The sequence below is a fragment of the Leucopleurus acutus genome (assembly GCF_964270905.1).
Source record: "Leucopleurus acutus genome assembly, chromosome: 11".
Taxonomy (NCBI): domain Eukaryota; kingdom Metazoa; phylum Chordata; class Mammalia; order Artiodactyla; family Delphinidae; genus Leucopleurus; species Leucopleurus acutus.
In genome coordinates, this window is record NC_139152.1 from 6,928,726 (window position 1) to 6,956,586 (window position 27,861).

The 27,861-nt window shown below is 47.4% G+C and overlaps 1 protein-coding gene across 1 annotated transcript; it reads left to right on the plus strand.

Annotated features, from left to right (window-relative positions):
- Nucleotides 1-26,947, plus strand: NCAPD2 (non-SMC condensin I complex subunit D2). Its single transcript, XM_082851054.1, has 31 exons — nt 1-214; nt 8,658-8,733; nt 9,012-9,070; nt 9,557-9,738; nt 10,050-10,192; nt 12,487-12,614; nt 12,687-12,810; nt 12,991-13,138; nt 14,128-14,325; nt 14,675-14,809; nt 14,909-14,996; nt 15,093-15,273; nt 16,615-16,739; nt 17,244-17,483; nt 17,784-17,958; nt 18,476-18,560; nt 20,171-20,304; nt 20,987-21,119; nt 21,213-21,297; nt 21,373-21,540; nt 21,837-22,006; nt 22,687-22,798; nt 22,873-22,996; nt 23,079-23,234; nt 23,577-23,754; nt 23,843-23,937; nt 24,407-24,487; nt 24,636-24,819; nt 26,074-26,200; nt 26,305-26,460; nt 26,681-26,947. Exons 1-31 carry the CDS (start codon nt 88-90, stop codon nt 26,767-26,769), a joined length of 4,206 nt encoding a protein of 1,401 aa, XP_082707180.1. The 5' UTR covers nt 1-87; the 3' UTR covers nt 26,770-26,947.
- Nucleotides 26,948-27,861: the final 914 nt, after the last annotated feature.

The window sequence follows — 27,861 nt, forward strand, 5'->3', positions numbered from 1 at the left end:
AGAGCCAGATTAAAAAGACGACCCTTAGATATAGACCCTGATGTGTTTGCTGTTTGGCTTCTAGCCCTGTGAGCCACTGGGGGAAAGATGTCTCCCCAACTGTATGAGTTCCATCTGCCCTTATCCCCAGAGGAGTTGTTGAAAAGTGGAGGGGTGAATCAGTATGTCGTGCAAGAGGTACTGTCCATCAGACATCTTCCATCGCACCTTAAAGGTAAGACTCCGTAGCTGCCACTGTGCCTAGCACTTCAGAACAACCACCCACATGTGATTATATTGTGTCTGTCTGTTCCACTACACCACTAAGCTCCATGGGGGCACGGAACATGTCTTTCCTATTCCTTACTGTTTTCTCCCTAGCGTTGCATTACACGAAGAGTATGTTCATTGACCACCTTCTCTAGGTTATTCAATAAACAGTCTTGGTGTGTATGGTTAGTCTTCGGGGAGAATTTTATTTTAGATCCTGACTTCTTACCATATGCCAAAATAAAGTACTGGTGGTTTTAAGAGTTGTAGGAGAAGATAGCTCCTAGAATGTCTGGGACTTGACCTGACCTGTTTCAGGTAATACTTTTTTAGAGTCTAGATCACATTTCCAAGAGTGCAATAATGGAAAAAAGCATATGTGCACAGTTGCAACACTGTACAATATATGTACAGTGCAGCTGCCCATTGAAACCTAGAGATGACCGAGAACAATTCATGCATTATCAACAAGACCCCATCCATAATGTCACTGTACTTCTTGGAAGGGTCTTGTGTCAGTTAGATTGCTTTGGAGAGTTATAGAGAGTAGAGATTAAGGCTGTGGAGCCAGGCTGCCCGGATTTGAATCCTGCCTCCACTACTCTGACCTTGGACAGTTACTGATTCTCTCTGTGCCTTGGTTTCCTCATCTGGATAGTAACCTACTTTGTTTGTTATCTCCTACAACAAGTAAGGTTCATTAATTATCAGGCACTTTGATAATATAATTTCAGCTTGTTTCTTCTTGGCCTTCCCATCATTGTTGCCAGATGACAGCTCCTTGCTCTGATGTGCAGAAGTAGAAGAAGGGATTTTTCTAACTTGTGCTTTTTCTTCTTTCTTGTTTTAAAACTACCAGAAGTCTTATAACAGACTTAGCCAGAATTGGATCAGGTGCCTATTTCCCTAACTACTGGTAGGGGAAATGGAATTATCCAGATTGACTAAATTGATCAAGATCATTACCTAGGCTTCCCTAAACCCGAACATATCACCATTTGGTAAGCAAGGAAGAGAACAGAGTGTGGAGTTGACTGATGGGTGTCCACAGAGAGACCATTCTCTCCATATTGTGCATCACCAGTGGCACAAGCTGCACACTCTAGCAAACTGCTCTTCAGCTGCTTTATGCATCACTTTGTTACATGAGTGCTCGTTCCTTTTAAGAGTCCTTTTTAGGGCTTCCCTGGTGGCGCAGTGGTTGGGAGTCCGCCTGCCGACGCAGGGGACACGCATTCGTGCCCCGGTCCGGGAAGATCCCACATGCCGCGGAGCGGCTGGGCCCGTGAGCCATGGCCGCTGAGCCTGCGCGTCCGGAGCCTGTGCTCCACAACGGGAGAGGCCACAGCAGTGAGAGGTCCACGTACCGCAAAAAAAAAAAAAAAAAAAAAAGAGTCCTTTTTATAACAATTGCATTGCTTTTGGTATTTAGAACCCTAAATACAAGTTCTACTATAAATACACAAGATCAGGTCATTTACTTTGTTCAAGTATTTACTGGTGTTATGCTATGTGCCAGGCAGTGTTCTAGGCACTGGGGATACAACAGTAAATAAAGCAGCCAAGGTGACAAAGTTCTTTCTCTCAAGGCTTTCAACAAGTAATAAATAAATATGGAGTATGTCAGATGGTTGTAAATGCCAAGGAGAAAAATAAAGCAAGATAAAAAAGATTACGGTGAGCCAGGTTATGGACTAGCATTTTATGTTGGATGATCAGAGAAGGCTTGCTGATAGATGACATATGAGCAGAGACCATACAAGTGAGGAAGTTACCTATGCAGATTCTCAAGGAAGGGCATTCTAAGCAGACAGGAAAGCCAGTGCTGAGGCCCTGAGGTGGGGAAGTGTCAATGTGGTTGGAGGGGAGAACTCTAGGAAAAGAGAGGTCAGGTGGGAAGTGGTACAGATTATTCTAGAGTCTTGCTCTTCAGAGTGGTCTTCAGACCAGGAGCGTTAATTAGTATCATGATTTAGGAGCTTATTAGAAATGCAGGAGGAAGACCTATCCTCAAACTACTGAATCAGAAATCCATTTCTTAAGAAGATCCCCAGGTAATTCGTATGTACATTTCAGTTGGAGAAGCACTGATCTAGGGTGTTGTGGGTCATGGTAAAGACTTTAGCTTCAGAGAGAGTGAGCTTGAAAGCCATTGTGTTTTGAGCACAGGAGTGACATGGTCTGACATTTAAAAAGTATATCTGCTGTGTTGAGCAGGGACTGTAAGGGGGAAGGGAAGAAGCAGGGGACTAATTAAGAGGCTAATATAATAATACCAGGCAGCTTACCTGGGGTGATAGCGGTGGAGGTGATCATAAAAGGTTAGATCCTGAGTGAATTTTGAAAGTAGAGCCAACAGGATTGTTGATGGACTGGATTGGACTTACAGGGTTCGAGAAAGAAGAATTGAGGATGATTATAAATAAGGCTTTTTGACTTGAGCAACTAGAAGAATGGAGTTGTCATTTATTGAGATGGGTAGAGTATGAGAGGAGCACGTTTAGACTGTTGGTTATATGATTGTGGAGTTCAGGGGAGAGGTTCCAGCTAACGATACACATTTGGGATTTAATATTCAGCATGTAGAGAGTGTTTAAAGCTGTGAGATTGGAGTAAGTATTGATGGAGAAGAAAAGCAGTTTCAAGACATAAGACCTAAGACAGTCCAACATTTAGAGGCTGGGAAAATGAGAGAGAACCAGTAGAAGAAACTAAGGACTAGTTGTTGAGGCAGAAAGTGAGCAAAGACGCTAAATTAAGAGAAGTTTCAAAAGGGAAAGGAGAGATCAGCTACACATTTAATTGCTGGACTTAGCAATGTGGCAATGGCTGGTAACCTTGAACACTATTTCAGAGCTGTGGGAATGAAGCCTGATTGGAATAGTTTATGAGAAAATGGGAAGAGAGAGGTTAGAGATGATGAGTTTAGATAACCCTTTCTTGTTGTTTTGCTTTAAGGAGTAGCAGAGAAATAGGGCGTAGCTGGAGGGGGAGGCAGAGTCAAGGGAGGACTTTTTTTCTTTTTAAGATGGGCAACATCACATGTGTATGTGCTGAATGGGAATAATCAGAGAGGGGGAAAGCTGACGCTACAGAGGGAGAGTCAATGAGTGTTGGGAGCAGTATCCTTTAAGGAGTCAGAGTAAGCGATCTGGTGCTGGGGGAGGAGGTGGGTTATTAGAGCATGGACACTTTATCCACAGCAGCAAAAAAAAAGGCAGAGCTTAGGGCACAGGTGCAGGTCGTGCTGATAAATACAGACCTTGGCGCAGTTGGAGTTTCTCTTCTGCCTGATTCAGTTTTCTCAGTGAGATAGGAAGTGATGCCTTTAACTGAAGGGGAGTTGGGGGAAAATGATCTTGATGTTATGAACAGAGGAAAGGTGTGAAATAATTGCCTAGAAGAAAGCAAATAGGCCTGGGAACTTGTTATAGGCTTACTAAGAAATACTAAGGGCCTACTTGAGGTCATCAAGTGAGAATAGTTGGTATGGTTTTATGTTTTTTTGAGCCACTTTTATTTGTGTAGTTACATGAATGGAGTAATCAGTCAGTGGGATATAATCCAGATTTACAAGGGGAGTAAATGTGTTAATAATTAGTGGAAAAAATTAGAAATATCATAATGTCTAATGATAGAGGAACAGTAAGTTAATTGAGGTACATTCAGTGGAATGTTATGCAGTCATTAAAGACAAAGGTTTTTTTAATATCCTTATTGTAATATTAAGTTTTAAAAAACGGAACAGAGAGTTGAATATGTGACATGACCTCAACAATAGAAATAGTATGCATAGAAAATAAACTGAAAAAAATTAGCCAGATGTTAACAGTGTTTATTTCTTTCTCATTTTCATTTTACCGTATTTTCCAGATTACAGAAGGAGGTTTGTAAGAGTGGGAGATAGCTTTCAAGTACTGAGTTACATTATGTGCTAAGTATTGTCCTGACTGTTTCATGTGGATTATCTCACTTAATCTTTACCAAAAAGTTCTGAAAAGCCCTATGAGGTATGATCTGTTATTATTCCCAGTTTACAAAAGAGGAAACTGAGACTTGGTAAGCTAAGTAGCTTAGCCTAGTAAATGTTCAAGCCACATGTAAACCTAAGCAGGGTGACTAGACTAGATCAGCAGGTGATGCTTCGGAGAAGTAAAGAGGGATGTGAATGGAGAGAATCATTGGATGTAATAAAAAATAGGTAATGGGTAATCTTTGAGAGAATAGCTGTTAGATTGGTAAATCTCAGAAACTAGGTTTCAGGGAATTGAGAAAGATTACACAAAATTTTAAAGGGATATGAGAGCAAAGTCATAAATGAAAGGCACTGATCGTTTTTGGTTTGTTTGTTTTAAAGAAGTAGGGGCCTAAGCACATTGTCAGGAAAAGAGCATTCCCTAGAGAGGATGAAGCCAGAGGTGAAAGAAAGGAGACAAGTCTTTGGGGCAGTGAGACAGCTTAGCTTCAGAACAGAAAATCTTTTCACTTGAGACTGAAGCAAAGAATGGGAAGGTGTTGGCAGAATGACTTGTTGACAGAGAGGCAGGATTACATGAGGGAGCTTTGGGTCTCATTCTTTTTGGTAAAGTAGAAAGCAGTCATCTGCTAAAAGAAGAGAGGCAAAGCATAAGAAGAGGTATAAAGAAAGGGGGAAACATGCTATGGGTATAGCGCTAGGGAGTCAGTAGGAATTGGAGAAATAAAATAGTTTGTTAAGCATCGCAGAGGACCAGGTTGTAGTTGGACAGCATAACACTGCAATATGATGAATCAGGTCAGTGAGCCAGCAGTGATAATGTAGTACAAGGTTCAAGCTTTGCTTTCTAGGCAAACCCACTTCTTACTGCAGAAAAGAAGAATTTGGTGGAATTCTTTCCCTCCACATCCACAGAAAGAACTAGATATACACCTTGGTTCAAAAGTTAACTCCTGGGATTTCCCTGGTGGCGCAGTGGTTAAGAATCCACCTGACAATGCAGGCGACACAGGTTCGAGCCCTGGTCCGGGAAGATCCCACATGCCGCGGAGCAACTAAGCCTGTGCGTCACAACTACTGAGCCTGTGCTCTAGAGGCCACACATCACAACTACTGAAGCCCCCCTGCCCTAGAGCTCACGCACCGCAACTACTGAGCCCATGCACCACAACTACTGAAGCCCACGCACTCTAGGACCCACGTACCACAACTACTGAGCCTGCATGCTGCAGTTACTGAGCCCACGTGCTACAGCTACTGAGCCCATGCTCCTAGAGCCTCTGCTCCACAACAAGAGAAGCCAACAATGAGGAGCCCGCACACCACAATGAAGAGTGGCCCCCACTCACTGCAGTTAGAAAAAGCCCGCACGCAGCAACAAAGACCCAACGCAGCCAGGAAAAAAAAAAATTAACTCCCATACTGCCTTGCTACTCTTGCATGTTGTAAGTCATAATTAGCTGCTCCTCCCTTTTTTTTTTTTTTTTTTTTTTCTTTTTGCGGTACACGGGCCTCTCACTGCTCTGGCCTCTCCTGTTGCAGAGCACAGGCTCCGGACGCACAGGCTCAGCGGCCATGGCTCACGGGCCCAGCCGCTCCGCGGCATGTGGGATCTTCCCGGACCGGGGCACGAACCCGTTTCCCCTGCATCAGCAGGCGGATTCTCAACCACTGCGCCACCAGGGAAGCTCTGCTACTCCCTTTTATACTGAAGTTTTTATATAGAAGCAGTACAGTGAAGATGAAAAGAGCACTGAGTTTGAGAGTCAAAAGATGCTGGGTTTTCAGGGAGCTCCCTGGTGGCCTAGTGGTTAGGATTTCAGGCTTTCACTGCTGTGGCCCAGGTTCAGTCCCTGGTCGGGGAACTGCAGCCCCCCCAAAAAAAAAACAAATGCTGGATTTTTTAAATGTAATAGAAATACAGATGTCCCCCAGCTTACGACGGTCCAACTTATGATTTTTCAGCTTTATGATGGTGCAAAAGCAATATGTATTCAGTAGAAACCATGTTTCGAATGTTGAATTTTTATCTCTTCCTGGGTTAGCAGCATGTAGTAGGATACTCTTCTCATGATGCTGGGCAGCAAGCGCAGCTCCCAACCCACACACTTAGAGCCATCCTGTACCCAGACAGCCATTCTGCTTTTCACTTTCAGTACAGTGTTCAATAAATTACGAGAAATATTCAACACTTTATTATAAAATAGGCTTTGTAGTAGATGATTTTGCCCAACTGTAGGCTAATGTATGCTTAAGGTAGGCTAGGCTAAGCTATGATATTCAGTGGGTTAGGTGTATTAAATTTTTGAGTTACAGTGTTTTCAACTTACAGGGGATTTTTCAAGATGTAACCCCATCATAAATCAAGGAAAATCTGTGGTAACATGAACCTAAGTGTGTTACAGATGTTTGACCTAATCGCACTAAAGGATTGCAGGAGAACATAACTAACAAGCAACCAGGAGACCCAGTATTTTGGGTCTTTTGTTTGGCTGCGCTGTGTGGCATGCGGCGTCTTGCCCGACCAGGGATCGAACCCGCGCACCCTGCGGCAGAAGTGCGGAGTCTTAACCACTGGACTGCCAGGGAAGTCCAGCATTTTGACTGTAAACTCTATATGAAAGAACTTTACACGATTAGCGTAAGGTAGTTAGTAAATTTATTTTTTAAAGGGGTGTGGGTTAGCAATTCTGAAACTGTATTATGTGTATACTAGGATCAAGCAAATATATAAGTGAATTTATGTTTTTAATATATACACAGATAAAAATATAGGGGTGTGTCCATTTATACCTACATATATGTATATCCTGCTTTTCTCTACTGACAGGGCCTAAAAGCTCTAACAGCAGTGATTTTAACTAGGGCCTAGAACTTGGTTTCTACATACCATTCTCTCATAAAAGAAACCAGGACTCCAGTGAGAATGGTTGATTCCAGGACTGAGCCAAGGAAGGTACAAGACGAGCCTGGAACATCTTGTGGTACAAGAAAGTAAGAGAACAAGAGTGAAGGGAGCATGTCAGAGACACAGGCCAAGTTGAAGGAGCTCCCAGTGGTCAAGTATGGGACAGTCTGAGCAACAAAATTAATAATAAGAAGAATGATTAAAACACAGAATAAAAGAAACGTTCATGAGCCCATTCTGTTATAAACAAATAATTGGATACATAAATGAAGGGAAAGTAACAGCTCATCTTAGCCTGGCATTCCCATTAAGTAAGCATAAAAGGAATGATAGAAACAGACAAATCACCATTTAGTAAAAGTAATAATTGTGGCAGGCAAGAATCATCCATAGATGCTTAAATAAGTGGGCAGAATGTGGTGAGAAACAGGATTTTCAAAGTATCTCCCCACAAGATACTTACTGGTTGCAAAGGGGAAAATAGTAACTTTGTAGCGGAGACACCCAGGCAAACACTACCAACTGATCAAAGTTAATATCGCTATAGTAATAAGACATTGACATCACCTCCTTCTGGGTTTGATGCATCTGGAAGGACCCATCCTCCCTTTCTCAGTGATCTAGCCAAAAGTGCATGACCTCAATCTAATCATGAGAAAATAGCAGACAAACCCAAAGTGAGGAACATTCTACAGAATAACTGGCAAATACACTTCAAGTGTCAAGATCATGAAAGACAAAGATTGGAGGAGACTAAGGAGGTATGACAAATCAATGCGTTGTGGTATCCTAGGTTGGCTCCTGGTCTGGGAAAAGGACAAAAATAGAACAGCTGGCAAAATTCAAGTAAGATCTGTAGATTAGTTAATAACATTGAATTAATGTTCATTTCTTGGTTTAGAATAGATCCTTGTACTATGGTTATATAAGATGTTACCATTATCTGGGTGAAAAATACAAGAACTCTGTACTGTTTTTGCTACTTTTGTAATTTCAAAATTGAAAAAAAAAGATCCTGAGTTTATGTTCATTACTCAGTTGGACAAGTCACATAATTTATTTTCCCATAAAATAGGCACAGTACTGTTTGCTTCATCTAGTTCAGAGATGTGGTAATAAAACTCAAGTAAGGCTTTAATTGTAAAACAGGACAAAGCGTCAGATGTTATAATACTAGATTACATTGAAATGAAGTGTCTACTTTTGTGATTCTACCAAGAAAAGCAATTAACTCCATTTTCTGCCATGAGTAGAACTTACCAAAAAGGCCTGTCCCCGGGCTTCCCTGGTGGCGCAGTGGTTGAGAGTCCGCCTGCCGATGCAGGGGACATGGGTTCGTGCCCCGGTCCGGGAGGATCCCACATGCCGTGGAGCGGCTGGGCCCGTGAGCCATGGCCGCTGGGCCTGCGCGTCCGGAGCCTGTGCTCCGCAACGGGAGAGGCCACAGCAGTGAGAGGCCCGCGTACAGCAAAAAAAAAAAAAGGCCTGTCCCTCTGTATTGATCAGTTTCTTTCATCTTTATAGCATTTCAGGCTGCCTTTCGAGCTCAGGGGCCCCTGGCTATGCTGGAGCATTTTGATACCATCTACAGCATTCTGCAGTAAGTACCCTCTGATACTTTAAAAAGAACTGGTGGCTCTTTGCCCTAACTTTGCATGTTAGTCCTGAAATTCCAATTTATAGTTCACTGATAAATGGTTCTGGGTGCTGACATTTCTACTCATGAGCATTTACCCCAGCTTGCCACCATATTTATTCAGTCGAGTAGTTCCACGTGTTTTTTTGTTTTAAGTATTAGATTCCTCAGGTTTGATCTGATCTATTAGAATGGGCTCTGCAGGTTCCTGTCTCACCCCCCGCACTTTCTTTCCCTCATAGTCACTTTCGAAGTATAGACCCTGGCCTCAAGGAAGATACTCTGGAATTCCTGATAAAAGGTGTTTATGGGATAAAAGGTGTTTATGGGTCGGGGGTGGGGGATGGAAGGTGTGTGTTGCTGTTTGTTTGTTTACTGTTTCCTGCCACATGATGATATCAAGGCTGTGGTGATTCAGTTGGTTTGGCTAAGCCCGGGGACCTCTGACCTATAGGTCTGTAATCTTGGTGGGCAATACAGAGTTATGTGTGTTCACTGTAAGGGCAGACCAACAATAAATTCTTCCCACTCTTGAACTGCCTCTCTTCAATAGAGGCAGTTCTTCCTGTTGCCAGAGAGAAATTGGGGTAACTGGAGTGAGAGAGTAGGGATAGGGCATGTTCAGGATATCAGGGTCAGGGGTCCCAGAGGACTTAGCTTGTGTTGTAGCCACTGAGAGATGAAACACAGATCTTTGGTAATCTGATGGCTGCAAGTCCTAGGGGTTTTGAAGTTGGGTTGTATGAGGAAAGTGAATGAAACTGACTCCAGATCCTGCCCCTCGCAGTGGTATCTCGCCACACCCAGGAACTTCCCGCCATCTTGGATGATGCAACTTTGAGTGGGTCCGACAGAAACGCACACCTAAATGCCCTCAAGATGAACTGCTATGCTCTGATATGCCTCTTGGAATCCTTTGAGACCATGGCCAGCCAGAAAAGCCTCATGGACCTGGCCCTTGGTGGGAAGGTAATTTGTTGTTCCTGGCTCACTTAATATGGGATCTGGGGAGATACGGGAATTGGTGGGAAAGATGGAATTCAGTGATTCTGAGAATCTTTTCCTTTCTGCCCTTGACCCATGTTTAAGGTTTATGAGGAGGTACTCAAAAGTATCACAATGTATCTTTTGCTGACAAGCAGCTCTTTTATATTTTGGAACTTGTAATACTTCCGTCTTACCTTCTACCTTGTCTCAATACTGGATAGTTTGGGCACTCAGACTAGCAGATCATGATCCTTTCAGCTTCCTTATTTTTTCTTAAGTATATCCTTTTTTAGGGTAGGAAAGCCCGGGCCAAGGCAACCCATGGCTTTGACTGGGAAGAAGAGAGGCAACCGATTCTTCAGCTTTTAACACAGCTGCTCCAGTTGGACATCCGTCACCTGTGGAGTCACTCAGTAATCGAAGAGGAGTTTGTCAGGTGGGTAGTTGATTGCTATAGATGATATTGGCTGTGAGGAATGAGGGCTCTGTTGCTAGATATGCTCTCTCTCTATATATATATATTTATGTATGTATGTATGTATGAATGAACGACTGCGTGGGGTCTTTGTTGCTGTGCGCGGGCTTTCTTCAGTTGCGGCGAGCAGGGGCTACTCTTCGTTGCAGTGCATGGGCTTCTCATTATGGTGGCTTCTCTTGCTGCGGAGCACGGGCTCTAGGCATATGGGCTTCAGTAGTTCTGGTGTGTGGGCTCTGTAGTTGTAGTGCGTGGGCTCTAGAGCGCAGGCTCAGTAGTTGTGGCACACGGGCTTAGTTGCTCCGCAGCATGTGCGATCTTCCCGGACCAGGGATCGAACCCGTGTCCCCTTCATTGGCAGGTGGATTCTTAACCACTGCACCACTGGGGAAGCCCTAGATATGCTTTTTGTTTTGTTTTGTTTTGTTGTTTTTCAATTTTTTAACTTTTTATTTTGAGATAATCTCAGATTTACAGAAAAGTTGCAAGAATAGTACAAAGAATCCTCTATACCCTTCAGACTCCTCAAATGTTAACATTTTACCACATTTGCTTTACTAGATATGCCTTTTAAATACTTCATTTCATCCCTCAGTTCTGTCTGTAATACACAGAAGTATTCCCATTACGTTGAATTGTTCAGAAGTAGATAATGAAGATTAGAAACTGCGTTGAATTTCTCATCTTTAATGCCATTTATTCATTCATGAAACAGTATTTACTGAGAATCTCCTAGGTGCATGGCTGGTGTCATTAAAGTCACTGAAAACCAGCGTTTCTGCCCTCTTAGAGTTTATATTTTAGATCAGAAGACAATTTTTTAAATAAGTAAAAATATATAGTACGTCTTATAGTTTATTACTGTGGAGAAAGATAGTGGAGGGAGTGGGAAGTTTGATGGGAAAGTGTTGTAATCTTTATCAGCTGTTCTAGCAAGACCTCTTTGAGATGGTGATATTTGAGCAAAGCCCTCGAGAAGGTAATGAGAGCCATGAGGATATTTGGAGGGAGAGCAAGGGCAAGGGCAGGAAACAGCAAGGACAGGGGAGGGAGTGTGTTGAGCACATATAAGTAATAGCGCTGAGGCCAGAGCTGGCAGCTGAGACAGGGTGAGGGGTAGGCTGTGAGGTCGGGGCAACAGGGAGCCAATTGCAGATCCTCATAGGCCGTCACGGTTTGGCATTTATCAGAGTGAGATGGGGCCCCTCGGGTTCCAAGCAGGGCAGTGAGGTGGTCTGGCTTGTCTTCAACAAGGTCATCCTGGCTGTTGTGTTGAAACAGACTCTGGAGGGAAAGGAGGAAAGCGGGAGACCAGTAAGGAGGCTGTGGCGGTCACTTGGGCAAGAGATGACAGTTGCTTAGGCCCGAGAGGGCGCTGGAGATGGGGAGAAGCGCATGCAGTCTGCACTTGTTCTTTAAGGAGAGCCTACGGGGTGAGCTGACAGATGCGTGAGGTTTGAGGGCGGGTGTGGTCGAGGGTGACTCACCCAGGGTTTTCGCCTGAGCATTTGGAAGAATGTAGCTGCCAGTAACTGAAATAATGGGGAAGGCTGTGGGAGCGTGTTTGGGGGGACAGTAGAAGTTCTGCTTTGGACATAGAAAGCTGGAGGTGCCTATTAGACATCCAAATAGTGTCAGATTTGGTTGTGGAATGTACAAAGCTGGAGGAAGACAGGAGAGCGGTCTAAGCTAGAGCACACATTTGGGAATATAATGTATTTATATAAATGGTATTTGTAGCCATGCGACTGAATGAGATCAGTAAGCATAGCTAGAAGAGGGCAGAAATCCAAGGACTGTACCTTGGGGCCCTCCAGCATCAGGAGAGTGAGATGAGGAGAAAGAACCAGCTGAAGAAACTGAGAAGGGAGTCTGGCCTCCTGGTACCAAATGAGGCATGTTTCAAGGAGAAAGAACTGATCAGTTGTGTCAGATGCAGCTGAAAGGTCAACTAAGATGAGGACTGCGTTGGCCATTTAACAATGAGAAGTCAGTGGTGACTTTGTCCTGTCTTTTATCATATATTCAGCTTCTGTAGACATTATAACTGGTTGAAAGTTGGTAATCCAGAAGGAGGAAGTACCTATCTTCCTCCTTTGGGGGTCAGCAAAGCAAAGCAACTTGGTGTGGAAGGCAATAGAATAAAGAAAACTAGAAGGCCCTGACTGGGGCAACAGAGATGGAATGAATGAGGCAAGACCAATGTAGTTGAGTCCAGACCGCTGATGTCACCATCTCTACTCTTCCTTTCTCAGTTTGGTTACTGGCTGCTGCTACCGCCTCCTGGAGAACCCCACCATTAGTCACCAGAAGAACCGCTCCACCCGGGAAGCCATAACACACCTGCTTGGTGTCGCCTTGACACGTTATAACCATATGCTGAGTAAGTTAGCCCTCTGCTTTGCCCCACCCTTTTCATCTTGCCCATGGTTTCTCACGTGTAGCACTTCCACAGGTGCCACTGTGAAGATCATCCAGATGCTGCAGCACTTTGAACACCTGGCATCTGTACTGGTGGCGGCTGTGAGTCTGTGGGCAACTGATTATGGGATGAAGAGCATAGTAGGAGAGATTGTAAGGTGACCCTTCCTTCTCTAATTTCTAATTCTCATTTCCCTCAGGGAGAGTATAAAGATTGGAAATTGCTTCTCTGTGTAACATTAGATTCCTTCAGATATTAGATGCCAACTTTACCTTCCCTTACTGGGACCTGAGTAATTAAGTTATGCTGCTATGACTGTGTTTATTCCCCTGTGTAGAGAGATTGGACAGAAGTGTCCCCAGGAGTTGAGTCGGGACCCTTCAGGGGCCAAGGGCTTTGCCGCCTTCCTGACAGAACTAGCGGAGCGTGTCCCGGCCACCCTGATGTCCAGTGTGTGCATTCTACTAGATCATCTGGATGGAGAGGTAGGCGGTCCCCTGGGGATCTCAGGGTTTTCTAGGGGTTTTAAGTGCATTGTTGAAAGGCTGTTTCTTAACAAGAAGGAAGCTTTCACTGAAGTCAAGTTGTCTAGGCTAATCACTGTGGCAGTTCCTTCCTATAGAGAAGCAGATGAAGTTTATTGAATTAAATAAAGAGCCACTTATTAATCCTATTTCAGTATCACACTGGTTTCACCCAGGTCTGGAAGGGGAGAGTCTAGTGAGAGTGACTCAGCTGTGGTTCTGGTTCCCACCCATTCCTCAGGATGAAGCCCCTTCCTGCCCACCTGGTTCTCAGATCCACCCACATCATCTGTCTTATCCCTCAGTGTTAGCCTGACTGCTTCCCAAGCTGATGCTGGCACTCCTCGGTGAATGTCAGGAACAAAGTCTGCTTGTTCATCTAATGTACTATAACTTTTTATGCAAGATCCCATTCTCAGGCTCTTGGCCTGGCAAAAACCCCAAACACTGTTCTCCATGATTCTGTAATGGACATGGTTGGCACCAGGGCTGATTTCTGTTTCCCTGTAAGTAAAATGTGGGAAGGGAAGTGTGAGAGAAAGGCGGTGTCTATTAGTAAGGATCAAAGGCTTTGAGGCCTCAGATGAAAGGTAGTAATTCATGCTTTTCAAACATGTGTTGGTGGATGGATGTGATTTCATATTCAGCTGCCACCATGGTTACCTGGGTGAGCCTTGTGGGGAAAAACTGCTCTGGGCTCTTGTTTATTTTGTCCCTACATTCTCCTGACCAGACAAGGCCCTTCTGGGATTCAGCTTTTTCTAGTGACCTCAGGAGTCAATGAATACCTGCTGGGCAGTTGACCAGAGAAAGTCAGAGCTAAGAAAAGCAAGCTTAACCTTGCCTAAAGGCCTTACCCCTTCTTTATGCCTGGATGAGCACAAGAGTTTAGGAAAACGACAGTCAGTATGGGGGTGCAGAGGCTCATACCAGCCTCATATCCCTCTCAGAATTACATGATGCGCAATGCCGTGCTGGCGGCCATGGCGGAGATGGTGCTGCAGGTTCTGAATGGGGATCAGCTGGAGGCGGCAGCCCGAGACACCCGAGACCAGTTCTTGGACACCTTGCAGGCCCACGGCCACGACGTCAGCTCCTTTGTGCGGAGCCGTGTTTTGCAACTCTTTACCCGAATCGTCCAGCAGAAGGTGAGTGTCCTTTGACGTGATAAAGATACACGGTACCCCTCTATGTACAGGCCGAAGAAAAGGAATCCAGGGTCAAAAGAAGAGTAGCTATGTCAAAGAAGAGTCTAGAATTCAGGATTCTACTACCAGTAATAAAGGTCTTCCTCTATCAAGGACAAGGATTCTGGGCTCCATTTAAGGACCATAGTATGTCTTAACCACTACAGACAGTCCTCTTGAGCTATTCACATCCCGTAGAAAAGTTTCCTTAGAATGAGTGGCTAGCTCATGTAGAGTGTACTTCACGATCATCTTGAGCAGAATGGAAGGTGTGGGGCGGGATCTGATCCTGTCTTTCTGTTCCACATAGGCTCTGCCCCTGACACGTTTCCAGGCAGTGGTGGCCTTAGCAGTGGGGCGTCTGGCAGACAAGTCGGTGCTGGTTTGTAAAAATGCCATCCAGCTCCTTGCCAGTTTTCTCGCCAATAATCCCTTTTCCTGCAAGGTAAGTAGTCTGGGCCCACCCAAAAGAGAAGGAATTAAATGGAAATAGCAGTGAAATTCCATGACTCAGTGACCCTGATGTTCATTTTTACCTTGGTAGCTTAGTGATACTGACCTTGCCGGACCGCTGCAGAAGGAAACCCAGAAATTACAAGAGATGAGGGCCCAGAGGCGAGCTGCAGCTGCTTGTGAGTAGTTGCTGCGGGGGAGGTCTCACCCCAGACATTCTTCTCCTTGCAGCCGGAAACTCAGTGCAAGAGTCTAAGTGAGACTTTCTCATTCAGCCGCAGTGCTGGACCCAGGGGAGGAGTGGGAAGCCATGCTGCCAGAGTTGAAGGCTACCCTGCAGCAGCTGCTGAAGCTTCCCCAGGAAGGAGAGGGGATGCCCGAGGAGGTTGCCGAAACAGAGACAGCAGAAGAGGTGGAAGGACGCATCCGTCGATTGCTAGCCAAAGCTAGTTACAAGTATGTGAAAGAATGGGATATTCTCTCATGACCTGTCAGGTTTAGAGTTAACTTTTGAGACACAATATTTTTTTTTAATTGAAGTATAGTTGATTTACAGTGTTGTGCTAATTTCTGCTTTACAGCAAAGTGACTGTTAATACACATATGTACATTCTTTAACAATGTTTTTTTTAAATGAACTGCACTTAGGGTATGCTGCCATCAGATGGTGGTAGGTGTTTTCATTGCAGTAATAGTCTGAACACCAGATATATGCCAAAGGCAAAGTCTACAATTAAGCATGCTTTTCTGCTTTTACAAATGTTTAAAAAAACTACTAAAACAACTAGACATAAATCGTGTTATAATTAAATATGACCAAAGTCCTGCTTCATTTGAAGAAGACGACCTATAAGTATAATCCTATTTCTATAAAGTAAGTTACTTAAACTTTCTGGGTCTCAGTTTCATTATTTATTTAAAAATAGTTGATTAGGTCATAAGATCTCTAGTGGCTTTTTAATTCCAAAATGTGTGAGCTGATAAATAATAACAAACGTGCTCAATCGTACCTTAATTTTTAAATCAACCTGGTATGAATCCTGATCTTAGAGGAAAGATTTTTGTGACTAGAACTTGAGAGCACCTTGGCAACAAAAGCGTTAGAGCTGTCCACAGGTATTCTTAAACCTCAGCCACAAGTCATTAGTTTACTTCCTACCTAACTAGGCTGCTCAGAAAGGCTGAAGAGAGGGTGGCTAGTTGGCTAATTCCCTACGTCTCTCTGGTGTCTCTCTTTGCTGAAGCGTAAAAGGCAGCCTGCTCTGCCTCCAAGCGTGCTAGTGATGAGTTAGGAAAAGGCTCCTTCTCATGTTAAAGATGCCCCTCCTCCCTCAGCAGTCCTCGGCGGCCAGTGCTGGGCGGAGTTCTTAACAGCTGAGGTTCTGGCTGCCAGTTACAAATTTAAACGTGTTAGAACGTAACTTTTTAACAGTTTAATAGCAGAGTTTGGGGGGATTTTTTTGGTTTTTTTTTAAGCAGGAAGCTACTTTTTCGTAATTAGACAATATATTCACATCGTACAGTATTTAAAATTTGAACAAGGACGTGCCATGAAAAATCCCTTCCAAACCTGCTTTCCAGCCAGTTAGTTCCCTTCCCATAGCGAGCCTCCTTCTAGAGATAATATGTAGTCACACAGTCAAACATGTCTACATTTTTCCCCCTTTTTATACAAGTGACAGAATTCTCTACCAGTAGGTCTAGGTTCTTGATGGAATCATGACACAGGCTCCCTGACACAAGGCTGCAGTGACACTCTTATGGGTGCCTGATTGGTGACAGGTGATGTTCTGTCAGGCAGGCCATCATTCTCACTCAAGAAGCCATAGGCCACTTCCAGGAATCTGAACCCTTCTGTCATATGGACCCAGAGGAGTCAGAGAAGACTGCGTTCTTGAATCTCTTAGGAACTATCTTCAAAGGTAAATTCCTTTTCCTTCTTCAGTCAGCAAACAAGACACTTCAACTGTATTTATAGACCATTTACTTTCTGTCAGACACTGGCCTGGCTGGCAACCTGGTGCTGAAAGAGGCCAGAGGGGAGTTAGTGGTGCTTCTGCTCTGGAATGGAAGCAGCCTACGGGCCTAAGATTTAGTCACAGGGTATAAAAGGTTATTTCCAAACTGTAGAGGACTTGAGGAATCTTTTTTGAGAAATGAACCAACATATTTTAGAATAAATTCTAAATTTATACTTTCCTAGTGGGAATTCCCCAGTGGTCCAGTGGTTAGGACTCTGCATTTCCATTGCAGGGGTCACAGGTTCGATCCTTGGTCAGGGAACTAAGATCCCGCAAGTAGCGCAGCACGGCAAAAAAAAAAAAAAGCTTTCCTATTGTAGAAACAAATATTCAGCGATGTTCAGAGCTGTTGGGTTACCCCGTATACCCTTGAATGAAAACCATTCTGTAATTCTTTAACTCTAGGCCCAGCAGCTCCCACACAGGAGAATAATCCCCAGGGGGCTGTGGGGAACTTGGGCCCAGGAGAGACTGGCTGCAAAGACAAGCCCAGTGTGTCAGAGCCTGAGAAATGCAGGGAAAACGATGAGCTGGTGAAGCAGGAGATGCTGGTGCAGTATCTGCAGGATGCCTACAGCTTCTCTCTGAAGATCACAGAGGCCATTGGCATCATAAGCAAGATGATGTATGAACACACAACTACAGGTACGCCGGCATCCCCTCTGCAAGGACTGGGGTCTTGGAGTTGGAAGAACCAGTCTTGTCCATATTTTATTGATGTCTGTCCGCTCTTTTGAAAGGCCCGGATTCTTTCTTCAATTTGCTTTGTGTAGCCCTGCGGAGTGTGCATATAGTATTTCACAGGGCATTTAGGGGAGTTGGCATCCTCAGGGAAAAAGGAGGAAGGCCTCCACTCGCATGTTGCTACATTAAGAAAGTTTCCGCCTTTAAGTATTGGGGGAGTTTTGCCAAGCAGATAGGTGACATTTGTGTCTGTCCTCTCAGTGGTACAGGAGGTGATTGAATTCTTTGTGATGGTATTCCAATTTGGGGTACCCCAGGCCCTGTTCGGGGTGCGCCGCATGCTGCCTCTCATCTGGTCGAAGGAGCCTGGTGTCCGGGAAGCTGTGCTGAACGCCTACCGCCAACTTTACCTCAAACCTAAGGGGGACTCTGCCAGGTAGATGGGCTGTGTTTCGCCTCCTGAAGGAGTTGGGGGGAGTGGGCACCCTTCTTCTAGAGGCGTTCTAGCTCCGGAGGCACCGGGTCTGTACTGGGCTTGGGCTGGGGCTGAACTTACAGTGAAACCCGTCCTAAGCAGTTATTTGCTTTGTTTCTGTTTTCCTTTTTATTGGAGTATAGTTGATGTGCACAATATTAAATGTTATAAGTGTGCAATATAGTAATTCACTATTTTTCAAAGTTATACTCCATTTATAATTATAAAATATTCCCCATGTACAGTATATCCTTGTAGCTTCCTTTATACATAACAGTTTGTACCTCTTAGTCTCCTGCCCCTGTATTGTCCCTCCCCCTTCCCTCTCCCCACTGTTGACCGCTAGTTTGTTCTCTATATCTATGAGTCTAAAGCAGTTATTTATTATTTGACACTGTGGTGGGATTGCCTAATAACCTGTTTGCCAGGTTCAGCTTCTTGGTCTTTTAATGACCCCTGATCTCTGCTGTTCCCACAGAGCCAAGGCCCAGACTTTGATTCACAATCTCTCTTTGCTGCTAGTGGATGCCTCAGTTGGGACCATTCAGTGTCTTGAGGAAATTGTAAGTCTCCTCACTTTGACTTACTCATTCAGCAAGTATTAGTGAGTGATTACTATGTGTTCAGCAACTTACTCAGCCCTGCAAAGAAGTATGAGATTATTCGCTTTCAAGTCTAGTTGGCAACCCAAAACACAAAACATTTCTAGAGCAATGCAGCAGATTGCTCAGTGGCCCAGGCAATGATTATAGTAGTGATAGTAATATAATAATAATAACACATTATGCCAGGTACTGTGTTTAGCACTTTGCTCATATTAATTTGCTAATCCTCACAACAGCCCTAGGAGGTTATGCTATTATCAGCATTTTACAATGAGAAAGCTGAGGCACAGAGGTCTTAAAGAAGTTGGCTAATTTCAGCTACTTAGGAGCAAAGGTTGAGATTCAAACTCGGGCATAAGAGTTCCAGAAAACATACTCTTACCTGGTATGTTATATTGACGAGTAGAGTGGGAAAGGGAGCAGTGTGAGGTGGAATACTCGAGGGAAAAGCTTCCTGAAGGTGGCAGGACTTAATTTGGGCCTTGATGAGTAGGATTTAGAGAATTAAAGAAAGGAGGGAGTTAAAGAGAAATGAAAACATTTCAGACAGAAAGCCACAAAAGAGCACTGCCTATGTTGTAGAAAGAAGACGATTGTGTTCTGGCTCAAAACTGTCATCTGGAAAAGATAGGAAGCTGGAAATGTGGGTTGGAACTAAATCGGGAAGATCCCGGGATGCCTTTCAAGAGTCTAGGACCTGAACCTTGTCAGCCAGGGACTCCAGCATTTTAGTGAGGCAGAGCTGCTTTGAAGGGTTCGGATTATGGGACAGAAGGCAGAGGTGGTGCTGCGCACCAGCGTCCACTGGGAGGAGCGTCACCGCGGGAAAGAAGAGCCTGCTGGTGGCACTTGGCCCGAGATCTTGTAGAGTGGCTGCTGGCCAGGAGCCCATGCAGCGGGCAAAGGAGAGCTATCTCTGCATGGTGAGCAGAGCTGTGGCATGATGAAACAGACGTCTGGGGAGGTCACAGCATACAGGTTGGTTGGAGCAGAGGCTAGGGACAGGGATGTCCCTGGAGGCTGCTGTAGATGTGCAGTGACAGGGGTCTAGACTTTGGGGGTGGGAGGAAAACCTGGAGAATTGCACTTTAATGGAAGATAAATTTTAAAAGGAAGAATAGGTCGGACTAAGTGACTGATAAATAAAATATTAGGTGACTGTGAAGTTTGAAGCATATGTGACTGTTGGTGTTGGTGCCGTTGACAAAATGAAAAGGCAAGAAAGGACGATGGCATCCATTTCAGACATGTTGAGCTAGTGGTTACAGCAAGAAAACCTACTAGAAATCTCCAGAATGTAGTCCAAACTGTAGATCCACAGGAACTCGAGGTCAGTTTCAGTGTGTCATCTTCATGAACGTAGATTTGAAGGCATGAAAGCAGAAAAGTAACAGAGGTGGAAGTGCCTCTCCAGACCCCACTTTACATTTCGAGCCTCCTCCTTCCTCTCCCACTCCTCAACATTGCCTTTACTTACTCAGGTTCTCGATATTCTCTTCAGAGCAGGTGGACCAAGCATCAGGGGAATTGTTATTTTTTGGCCTGAGCCCTTTTTCTTTTCTCTTCAGCTCTGTGAGTTTGTGCAGAAGGATGAATTGAAACCAGCAGTGACCCAAGTGCTGTGGGAGCGGGCAGCGAAGAAGGTGCCCTGCTCTGCTCTGGAGCGCTGTTCTTCTGTCATGCTTCTCGGGATGATGGCACGGTGAGGCTCAGATCCAGACAGGCGGTAGGACGAGAGAGGAAGGGAAGGTTCTCTTAAGACTGCTTCAGTGGGGCTTCCCTGGTAGTGCAGTGGTTGAGAATCTGCCTGCTAATGCAGGGGACATGGGTTTGAGCCCTGGTCTGGGAGGATCCCACATGCCGCGGAGCGGCTGGGCCCGTGAGCCATGGCTGCTGAGCCTGTGCGTCCGGAGCCTGTGCTCTGCAACAAGAGAGGCCGCGATAGTGAGAGGCCTGCGCACTGCGATGAAGAGTGACCCCCGCTTGCCACAACTAGAGAAAGCCCTCGCACAGAAACGAAGACCCAACACAGCAAAAACAAATAAATTAATTAATAAACTCCTACCCCCAACATCTTCTTTTAAAAAAAAAAAAAAAAGACTGCTTCAGTAATAGCAGTTAGGCCCAGCTGAGCTCTGTGCACGCATCAGCCACCTAAATGGAGAATAAAACAGTGGCCGTACCAGTCTACCCCCAGGCAGCAGAAACAGTGGGGTCAACAGAGCAAGAGGGATGCCAAGGGGCCAGCCCTATGCCAGAGCCTCTCTGTAGCGCTCCAAGGCTCTCGAAGCCCTGAGTTGGGTGCTGGTTCCTACCCCCTTGGTGTTGTCCCCCACGCAGAGGGGTCCGTGAGTGGCTTTAACTCTATGGCTTCCTTCTCCTAGAGGAAAACCAGAAATTGTAGGAAGCAACTTAGACACACTGGTGAGCATAGGGCTGGATGAGAAGCTTCCACAGGACTACAGGTTGGCCCAACAGGTGTGCCGTGCCATTGCCAACATCTCTGACAGGAGGAAGGTACGTGGGGTGGGTACGTCCAAACTAAGGAGAGTGGGCATTCTCCTGTCCACCGTCAACACACACCCGCGTTGTCTTCCCTGCTTTCGACAGCCTTCTCTGGGCAAACGTCACCCTCCCTTCCGGCTGCCTCAGGAACACTGCTTGTTTGAGCGACTGCAGGAGACGGTCACGAAAGGTGAGCTACCATGAAGGGCCTCGGGCAGAATTGGGCCTTTGTCTGCAGTGGCAACTTCTCCCTTCTGCTGCGCAGGCGTTGTCTGCCCAGACCCACTCTGGATCCCATTCAAGGAGGCGGCAGTGACCCTCATTTACCAGCTGGCAGAGGGCCCCGAGGTGATCTGTGCCCGGATGCTGCAGGGCTGTGCAAAGCAGGCCCTGGAGAAGCTGGGAGAGAAAAGCACCCCCCAGGAGGCCACGAGTAAGTAGGCAAGAGGGTCGGTGGGCCCGCGGGCAGCAGCCAGCTTCTGCTGCCATCCCTGCCGGCCGGGAGCCACTGACACTACCACTTCCTACAACCACTCCCGATCCCCTCAACCCCCGCTGTCCCTTTCTGTCACTCAGGCCGGGCCCGTCACTGCTACCACACCCTCCACCCCCAGCTCCTGCCTCTTCACTGGGGTGTAGAGCGTGTGAGCAAGGGGGCCATCAGTATGGCGGGGGCCTGTGAGACTTGATTGTCTTTTTCTCCGTGCTTTCCCGCTCCCCCTCCTGCAGAGGACACGCCTGTGCTCCCCACTTTCCTGTTGATGAACCTGCTGTCCCTGGCCGGGGATGTGGCTCTGCAGCAGCTGGTGCATCTGGAGCAGGCAGTGAGTGGAGAGCTCTGTCGGCGCCGAGTTCTTCGGGAAGAACAGGAGCATAAGACGAAAGAGCCAAAGGAGAAGGTGAGTGGCACGCCTGCGCATTTGGGTTCGGGTCCCAGGCGTTTCCCAGATTTGCTTCCGGCCCTCGGGTCCTTCACATTTCCTTCTGGGGATCTCCGCTTCTCTCCTGTTAAATGAGCTGATGGAGACTGCCTCCTTGCTGCAACTACTCTGGAAATGATTAGTGAGAACAAAGATGGATCACCCAGGAAGGAGAGTGGACCTTGGCATAAGACACAGGCTGTGCCCTAGGCAGTGTTTGTTAGTTAGCACTCTCCCAGGCCTTTCCGGCAGCCTTGGTGACTGGGCGTGGCACCTGATGGGACCCTGTGTTCTCTCCACTAGAGGCAGTGATGTCTGGCAGACAGATGATTGACAGAGCCCTGCAGCAGTGAGATAAAGTCTGCCCTTCTCTGTGACCTTGAACCATTGTCTGGCAGGCTCCGTCTGTTTACTGTGTCTAGGAAGTTATGTGCTTCTGAGGAGGGATTCAGAAGAGATGTGGGTTGCTTTGGCAACTTGAACACAAGCGGACCTAGTTCTTTTCCGGTTTAATTCAAGAGTCCTTCTTTGGATACACGTGACAAGCCTGTGACTGGTTTTGCAGAATTTGCCTTTCCCCAGATCCATTTGTGCGAAATGAAGGGTAGGCTGGAATCAAAACGGTCTGCTCACCCATGACCTGGCTGCTCTCCCATCAGAATCCAAGCTCTGAGGCCACCATGGAGGAGGAGATGGGGCTGGTTGGGGCTACAGCTGATGACACTGAGGCAGAACTCATCCGCGGCATCTGTGAGCTGGAGCTGCTAGATGGTGAGAAGAATTGCTGAGTGGCCCTCTCCCTGGCTAGGTAGGCTGTCCCAAACCTAGAGTTGTTCCTTCACCAGGCAAACAGACACTGGCTGCCTTTGTTCCACTTCTGCTTAAAGTCTGCAACAACCCTGGTCTCTATAGCAACCCAGAGCTCTCTGCAGCTGCTTCACTTGCCCTCGGCAAGTTCTGCATGATCAGGTAGGCCTTGGGGTGGGCATCACCTTCTCCAGGAGGATGGGGGATGGTATGGTTTCCCTGATGATCCTCTCTTTGCCCCTAGTGCCACTTTCTGTGACTCCCAGCTTCGTCTTCTGTTCACCATGCTAGAAAAGTCTTCACTCCCCATCGTTCGATCTAACCTCATGATTGCTACTGGGGATCTGGCCATCCGCTTCCCCAACCTGGTGGACCCCTGGACACCTCATCTGTATGCTCGGTGAGGGACACCTCACAGCACCTTCGCCGTCCCTGCCAGCCCTGGAGGCTGTGGTGAAGTCAGTGTGAGAATCCCCAAAACTGTGCCCTGGTCTTTAATGTTCCCTTGAACATCTGTGCAGGCCCTGGCTGAGTGTGGCCCCAAAGGGATTGATGCTTCTTCTCTAAAGCCTTGGTTACAGCCTTGGCCTCTTTCCCCAAACCCAGCTTTCAACTCTAAACATCCTCTAACTGCTTCTAGAATGGCACTAGGAAGAGGCCATAGAGTCCTATTGAGGGCCTGTCTGCCAGCGTCAGCTTTAGCCCATGGTCTTGGTCCTAATGACTCGGATTTCATTCTTAGTCTCCGGGACCCTGCTCAGCAAGTGCGGAAAACAGCCGGGCTGGTGATGACCCACCTGATCCTGAAGGACATGGTGAAGGTGAAGGGGCAGGTGAGCGAGATGGCCGTGCTGCTCATCGACCCTGCCCCTCAGATCGCTGCCCTGGCCAAGAACTTCTTCAACGAGCTCTCCCACAAGGTGAGAGGTGGGGGGCAGCTTAGAGCTTGCTGCCGGGGGAACATGCAGGTCACCTCATCTCTTTGATATGACTCTCTCTCTCTCACAGGGCAATGCGATCTATAACCTCCTTCCAGATATCATCAGCCGCCTGTCAGCCCCTGAGGGAGGAGTGGAGGAGGAGCCTTTCCACACCATCATGAAGTAGAGTTCCCTGGGCCTTGGGGCACGTTTTCCATTGTAGAGCAGCCTTAGGAATCAGACAAACCTGTATGTGATTTCTGGCTCTGCTACTCTTTAGCCTGTGGACTTCAGCAATAACCACCTCTCTGTGCCTGTTCCTCCTGTGTAAAATGAGGCCAGAAATAGTTCCCCTTTATTAGTTCTTGAAAAGATTCAATAAGGCAAAAGTCCTGACACTGGACAGCAGCCGCTTTTGTTATAAATTGCGTCACAGTGAAATTCCTCAGGAGGGTGGGGTGGGCCCTTCCCTGAGGCGTGAGAGAGGGCAGGAGGTACAGGCCCGGGCATGGGCTGCGGCAGAGAAGAGCCTGCTACGGAGTCAGGAGGATGACAGAAGGCTGGTGCTGGGGAGGGTACGGGGTTGGTGTTGGCAGTGGGTGGGTTCGGAGCTGCCCCCAGAGACGGCACATCCGCATCTCCCCTCCTGCAGGCAGCTCCTTTCCTACATCACCAAGGACAAGCAGACCGAGAGCCTGGTGGAGAAGCTGTGTCAGCGGTTCCGCACGGCCCAGTACGCTGCCTGCCTTGAGGGCTCTTTGTGGCGAGAGGGAAAGAGCCCTCCCACCCAGGGGCCTCCCCGGGGCTGTGGGAGGCTGATGAGGAAGGAGGCCTTTCCCTCCTGGGTCCCACTGCTCCTCACAGAGCCATCCCGCCCGCAGGACCGAGCGCCAGTACCGGGACCTGGCCTACTGCGTGTCACAGCTGCCCCTCACAGAGCGGGGTCTCCGCAAGATGCTGGAAAACTTTGACTGCTTTGGAGATAAACTGTCAGACGAGTCCATCTTCAGCGCCTTTTTGTCCGCTGTGGGCAAGTTGCGGCGTGGAGCCAAGCCCGAGGGCAAGGTGAGCAGGTGCCCGCCACATTCCAGCCGCAGTTCATTCCGCTGTTCTGAGGCTCTGGATTTCTGACTTAGCCCCAGCTGATTGCAACCAAGTAACCAGAGTGACCTGAGACCAGATCTTTCTGTCTCCAATTCCTGATTCTTTGTTTCTCTTTTTTCTTTTCTTTAGTAGACTTTACTGAGGGCAGTTTCAGGTTCAAAGCAAAATTGAGTAAAATATAGAGTTCCCCCATGTGCCCCCTGCCCCCAGGCAGGCATAGCCTCACAGCCTCCCCGGTTACCCGCATCCCCGCCAGAGGCTAGAGCAGGACATCCATGAACCTGCCTGGACACATCACCATCGCCCAGAGAGCGTGGTTTCCGGGAGGGTTCACTCTCGGTGATGTGCGCGCTGAGGGTTTAGAATGTATTGTGACCTGTGCCCACTGCTGTGCGACATTCAGAGTAGATTCCCTGCTCTGAGCATCCTCTGCTCCCCTGTTCACCCCACCTCCCCGAAGCCCTGGCAGCCACTGGTCTTTTTACTGTTGCCACAGCTTCGCCTTTCGCAGGGTGTCACATCATCGCACCCACACGGTATATGCTTTTCTCAGTTGTGTTCTTTCATCCAGTGATATGCGTTTAAGGTTCCTCCATGTCTTTTCACGGACTTGTTTCTTTTTTTTTTTTTTTGGCTGCGTTGGGTCTTCGTTGCTGTGCGTGGGCTTTCTCTAGTTGCGGCGCGCGGGGGCTGCTCTTTGTTGCAGTGCGTGGGCTTCTCATTGCGGTGGCTTCTTTTGTTGGGGAGCCTGGGCTCTAGGTGTGCGGGCTTCAGTAGTTGTGGCTCACAGGCTCTAGAGTGCAGACTCAGTAGTTGTGGCACATGGACTTAGTTGCTCTGCGGCATGTGGGATCTTCCCGGACCAGGGCTTGAACCTTGTCCCCTGCATTGGCAGGCAGATTCTTTTTTTTTTTTTTTTTTTTTTTTGCGGTACACGGGCCTCTCACTGTTGTGGCCTCTCCCGTTGCGGACGCACAGGCTCAGCGGCCATGGCTCACGGGCCCAGCCATTCCACGGCATGTGGGATCTTCCCGGACCAGGGCATGAAGCCGTGTCCCCTGCATCGGCAGGTGGACTCTCAACCACTGCGCCACCAGGGTAGCCCCCAGGCAGATTCTTAACCACTGCACCACCAGGGAAGCCCCAACTTGTTTCTTTTTAATCATAGAAATAACTATATTTCCAGGCCTGCTTTTCACCTCTTTTTGCCTCCAGGCTGTAATAGATGAATTCGAGCAGAAGCTTCGGGCCTGTCACACCAGAGGTTTGGATGCAATAGAGGAACTTGAGATTGGCCAAGCGGGTAGCCAGAGAGCCCCATCAGCCAGGAAACAGCCTGCTGGTACGTGAGGCAGCCCCTCGCGGGACAGACCAGGCGGGGCCCTCCTCTCAGATAGAGGTTCCTTTTGTCTTTCCTTTTTGGACTCATGCCTCTGCCTTTTCTAGTCTCTAGACACCGGCGTCTGGCTTCTGCAGCGTCACACAGTGACTTTGTCACACCTGAGCCCCGCCGTACTACCCGATGGCATCCAGACACCCAGCGGCAAGTTTCAAGAAAGAAACTCAGAATCGTCTTCTCAAGTGATGAGTCCAGCGAGGAAGGTACGGTGCTTCCTTCCACACCCAGCCCAGAAGAAGCACAGCTCGGGGGGGCGGGGGGGAGGCTGGCTTTGATGGGGTCCTGCTGCATAGGCCCCCTGCCCCCAAGGTCCTCTTCCTCCCTATGCAGTGTGGTCTGGGACTGTCCCATTTGTTCTCTGAGACCTATGTTTCACCATCTTTGTGACTCAGCTTTTTCTTATTCCCCCAATTCTTTGAATAGAACCGTTAGCAGAGATGACAGAAGATGAGACACCCAAGAAAACCACCCCCATCCGCCGCCGAGCATCTGCTCACAGGCACAGGTCCTAGGGGCAGCCTGCTGTGCTGGTGTCTTGTGGAGTGACCTTGAATTCCGTTCCCCTTGTAAAATACTTGTTTGCCTGTCTCCTTGTTTTTTTAATGCATAAATGATCTTTGTAACAGACGGCTTTGCTCTTAAACTAGCCTAACTGAACTGAGTTGAGCTGCTTTCCTTGGAATATACATTTGCCAGTTTCCTAGTTTTCCAATGAATAAACGTTTTTATATACTTTTAGAGGTTTTTCCTAAGCTCATCTTTGTTTCACCTTTCTTGTTAGCCCAGAGGCAGGCAGCAGATAGAGGGTTATTGATCCAGAAGATGATGAGCCCAGGAGTCTGGGGCCCGTCCAGCATCTGCTGAGTTTCACACCCCCTCAGTGCCTCATCTTGCCCTCTCGACCTCCCCATCCTGCACGCGTGGCAGGATTGCTCCGCTGTGCAGAATTAGGCAGCGTCTAGACTCCAGATCCGCACTTCTCAATCTGGGGGCAATTTTGCCCTGCAGGGGACAGTTGGCAACATCTAGAGACTATTTTTGTGGTCACAACCCAGCGGGGAGGGGTGCTACCAGCAGCTAGGGGGCTGAGGCCAGGGATGTTGCTAAATATCCTACAATGCACAGGACAGATCCCACCACAGAAAATGCTCCGGCCCAAAATGTCAGTGAAGCTGAAGTTGAGAAACCCTCCTCTCCAGCAAGGGCTGGCTTCTGTCCTGCCCTCACCCCGACTCGTGCCCCTGACCCCATCTCTAAAGACAGGTGACTGACCTGGCCAGGCTGATGGGAGATCAGGTCATGATTCCCCGTCAGCTCTAGACAGTGTCTCTGGGGACTGTCTCCCAGGGATTCCTCACCACGTTACAGGGTCTGCAGCAAGTCAGCCCCTCAGATGCAGGCCCCGTCCACCCCCTCCTACTCCCCAGTTCCTCTCTGCTGAATCACCTGAACTGGAGGCAGTGAGGCTGCTGTCATGGCTACAGTGGTGTCTTTGCTGTCATGACAACAGCACACTGCATCAGTCAGTCGTGCTCTCGGAGCACTGAGCTCCCTTTTCAGCAAAGGACAGTAATGAGAAATGACAAGCACGCGGCAAAGGGGGA

Coding starts and splice junctions, on each gene's coding strand:
- NCAPD2 (XM_082851054.1), top strand. CDS start 88: ATGTCTCCCCAACTGTATGAGTTCCATCTGCCCTTATCCCCAGAGGAG. Junction 15,274..16,614: donor CTAGCCAAAGCTAGTTACAA/GTATGTGAAAGA, acceptor ATGTTCTGTCAG/GCAGGCCATCATTCTCACTC. Junction 21,120..21,212: donor ACATCTCTGACAGGAGGAAG/GTACGTGGGGTG, acceptor TGCTTTCGACAG/CCTTCTCTGGGCAAACGTCA.